The sequence below is a fragment of the Brachypodium distachyon genome, chromosome 3 (assembly GCF_000005505.3).
Source record: "Brachypodium distachyon strain Bd21 chromosome 3, Brachypodium_distachyon_v3.0, whole genome shotgun sequence".
NCBI lineage: Eukaryota > Viridiplantae > Streptophyta > Magnoliopsida > Poales > Poaceae > Brachypodium > Brachypodium distachyon.
Genome location: NC_016133.3, coordinates 37,465,325 through 37,469,024, shown reverse-complemented (window position 1 = coordinate 37,469,024; position 3,700 = coordinate 37,465,325). Strand labels below are relative to the sequence as shown.

General features: G+C 51.8%; 1 protein-coding gene across 1 annotated transcript; it reads right to left on the bottom strand.

The window, feature by feature from the left end:
- Positions 1–761: 761 nt before the first annotated feature.
- Positions 762–2,428, bottom strand: LOC100842657 (transcription repressor OFP13). The gene has a single exon (XM_003572128.3). It carries the CDS (start codon positions 2,110–2,112, stop codon positions 1,105–1,107), a length of 1,008 nt encoding a protein of 335 aa, XP_003572176.1. The 5' UTR covers positions 2,113–2,428; the 3' UTR covers positions 762–1,104.
- Positions 2,429–3,700: the final 1,272 nt, after the last annotated feature.

Sequence of the window (3,700 nt, the reverse complement as noted above, 5' to 3'; positions counted from 1 at the left end):
CTCGCTGTTCGCCGCCAACTGCTACTCCATCCCGTCGACTGTGTGCACAGATCGCCGGGAGAGCAGGCCTCCGGAACCTCGACCTTCGAGATCCTGCCCGGGAGACGGTCGATAAGGTTTTTGGAGAGCGTTCTCACACGACTGCTCGTTTCTTCACGTCCCTGTTTCGTCGGCATCTTCATCACCAATGGCTGACAACCTCGGAGATCCCGCGGCTCAGGCTGCCGCTCTAACTCAGCAGCAACAGTAGCAGTGGCCAGACGCTGGCCACTGCTCAGGAGGTAGTTAAGGCTGCTGCTGCTGCTGGCGTGAACATCGACGCCGCCGGACTCGTCACCGACCTCAACAAACAAACACAAGAAAAGAGTACAACACCGTACGTAATCTGCTCTTTCTTGTTGATTTTGATTAGTAGTTCTATTATTCATGCCGTGAAATTAGATGAGTTTTATTGCTGTGCGTTGCTATTTAATTTGTCTAATTTGCAGATATAATATGGTACATGTTTTACACATTGTTTTTCTGGATTAAATATTCATCGAAATTACCTAATTATTCAACCGAACCCTAATTTAAAATTTAAACAAGCCACGGTAGCTTTCAAACGGGGAGTAGGCGGCGGCGGCCGACAGATCTGCTCGATCTGGATGGAGGATCACGTCAGCGTTATCCTTGTATTAGCAAGGAAAATGTCTAATATGTACTTTTAAATCAAGGGTCAGATTTGATTGGTACTCCACCTCTCATTACGGAGTACCGGGTACCGTAAAAATGATCTCCTTTGTTTACCCCCGAAACAAAGGTATTTATCAGTACAATTGCATTGTCTTGCCTTCCACACGATTACACTAAGAACTTGGCTGGCAAAGGGACGGCTTTCATGGGCAGACAGTGCACCGCACCGGCACCGCGCATGGCCAGAACAGCTGGGTGCCATGTGGGAAGAAGGTAGGGGAAGTTGCCACCTTGCCAACTCGGTGCCATGAATCACTAGACAGTAGTAGTAATACTGCTTGTATAATTTGAGATTTGAATAAATTAACATGAAGTCATGAATTGCCTGATTAATTTATCAATCAATTCATGCAACACCAAAGCAGAGCATCAGGAATCAACTACTCTAGAACAGTAACCGCCATCACCTGCCTCATCGCCGACGGCCCCCTCCGAAGCACCCGACGACGAGCGCTCGGCGCCGTCCCCGCGGCCGCCGCAGCATTGCTCCTCCGTCGCACTAGTGCCGCCATCGCCAGCGCAGCCGCACGTGCTGCTGGACGCGCTGGTGCTGCCGCTGCCGCTAGTACTGCCACTGCTCGTCGTCGTCATCATCGTCGTCGTCGTCGTGGTCGGTGCATCGGCGGCGGCGGCGGCGAGGGCGACGAGGAGGTCGAGGAAGACGGCGACGATGAGGGCGTGGTTGCGCTTGGCGTTGACGCGGAGGTACCAGGTGAGCAGCTCCTGGAGGTCGGCCCAGCCGCGGAGCCCGTGCGCGGACACCATCTCCTCCATGGACGCCCGGAAGTCCCCGTACGGGTCCGCCGACTCCACCGCCACCGCCACGCTCTCTTCCACCAGCGCCGACGACGGTCGCGCCTCCTCCTCCTCCTTCTTCTTCTCCGGCAACGGCGCCGAGGAAGGGGGGCCGGCCAGGATCGAGTTCGATGCCAGCGGGTCCGGCCGGTCCACGAAGAAGCGGCCGCCGCCGGCCCGGCCCAGGCCGCGGATCACCGCCTCCGACGCGTAACACCACTCCTCGGACGCGCTCGTCGTCGAGAACCCGCCGTCGTGGTCTTCCACTAATTCCTCGTCTTCATCGACATCGAAGCAGGAGCCGCCGTCGTCGGGCGAGAAGCAGGGGAAGTCGTCCTCGTCGAGCTGGTAGGCGGAGTTAGCCGTCTTGTACATGTCGTCGTCCACGGCGGCGGCGCCGGCGGGGCTCCTCGTGACGGCGCGGCGGTGGTCGCGGGAGGAGGAGGTCTGCGGGTTCCGGCAGGGCGACGACAACCAGGGCCACGGCGGAGAAGGTGCCTTGCTGGCGGGAGAAGGAGGGGAGTCGGCGTCGGCGACGAGGAGCCTGGAGAAGATGGAGGCGAGGGCGCCTTTCTTGCCCATTGGAGATTGGAGAATTTGAAGTTTTGGACCGACCGCCGCACACGCACGGATCGGGAATTCGAAACTGGTGGAATGGATCGGCCGGCCGGACGGAATGGATGAGCTCGAGCGGCAAGAGAGAGTGTGTGCTTGGGTTGGGACTTGGGAGAGCTGTAGCGGCAAGCAATTAAGAGAGGGCGAATCAAAGAGCAATTAAGAGAGAGCACATGGATGGGGGCCGCGCGGGGATCATGTATTCATGTGCCCGTATTTATACACTTCTAGATACGTATAGCCCCTGTATACTGTACAGCAGCGACGGATGTGCTACGGTAAAACGCGATGGGTCTCTCGTCGACCATATCAAATCCATCGCTGATGTACGCACCGTACGAATTTGTCGCTGCGGTAAGTGGTTAATTACGAGTTGGCTTAGCTAGATGGTCAGCTGTTACACGATTCATGTTCGTTTCAAATATGTACTCTGCTCCTATTTTACGGGCTTAATTATATATCCTGGGGTTTGACTTTTGTTAACTTCGATATATTCCCTTTCGATTGATCCATATCGAAGGTACTAAGAGTCCTTGACCCTAATTCAACTTGATGGATGGATGGATGCATACTGCGTTTCAAACATGTTGAGAGGCCATAAACGCTGACGCATGTACGTCCCCTCCGGGCAACGGCTAGTCGGCTGGTACTCCACATCTACGAGTAGGATATGGAACGGGGATATCATGCATGCCAATCGATTAATTTTTGAATTGATATAACTGTATCTGATGGAAGGCTAGCCAGTTCAGAAGAAAAAGAAGAAAAAGCTCGGAAGGCTATGCGTGGAGGGGTTATCGAAGACTTTAATTTGCTTCCTTGAACTTGAGAGCACGAGACGGATCATTTCATTTGTTTCCTTTTTGCCAATTAATGAACCGCTGCATCACGGGCCTTCGGTGATGCCCCTTCATATTTATAAGTGGGATCAGATTGAAAATTTGTTTAACTGCAGCCGAATTTTATAACGTTTCACATTTTATCAACGTGTCGTTCCGATTTCACGTGATTCCATTCATATTTCGCACCCAAAAAAACATTAGTAAAATCTAAAAATCTTACAGTAGTAGAATCGAATTAAACCGTAAATAAGATTTGGAATGTTTTAATCTAAATTGCCCCATACAATAGTAGTAGAATTTTTTTTACTCCTCGACACAGCACGCACGCGCGGTGCCATGCATGCAATCCATTGTCTGGATCCGTTGACCACATAGTCCAATCAAATTAGTTCCCTTTCGAAAAAAAACAATCAAATTAGTTCCGACGAATTTGCCGGTGAATTTATCGATCACCGTTCGTCCGTCCGCACGTCCATAGAGATTTAATCGTAGGGCCCGCTTGTACCATGTACGGAGTATCTTCCTTTGCGTTTCGGTGGCAGAGACTTCGCAGGAGTAATACAGTACTACTACTCCGTAATCTTTTTTTTTAGTATACAGTAGTATATTCATACTGTTTAAGTATATTTGACATGTATTGTGATTATTCTTGATACGATAGGATACGGAGCGCGTATGCGTGCGTAGCATGGCGGTGGGTGACGTACTGTACG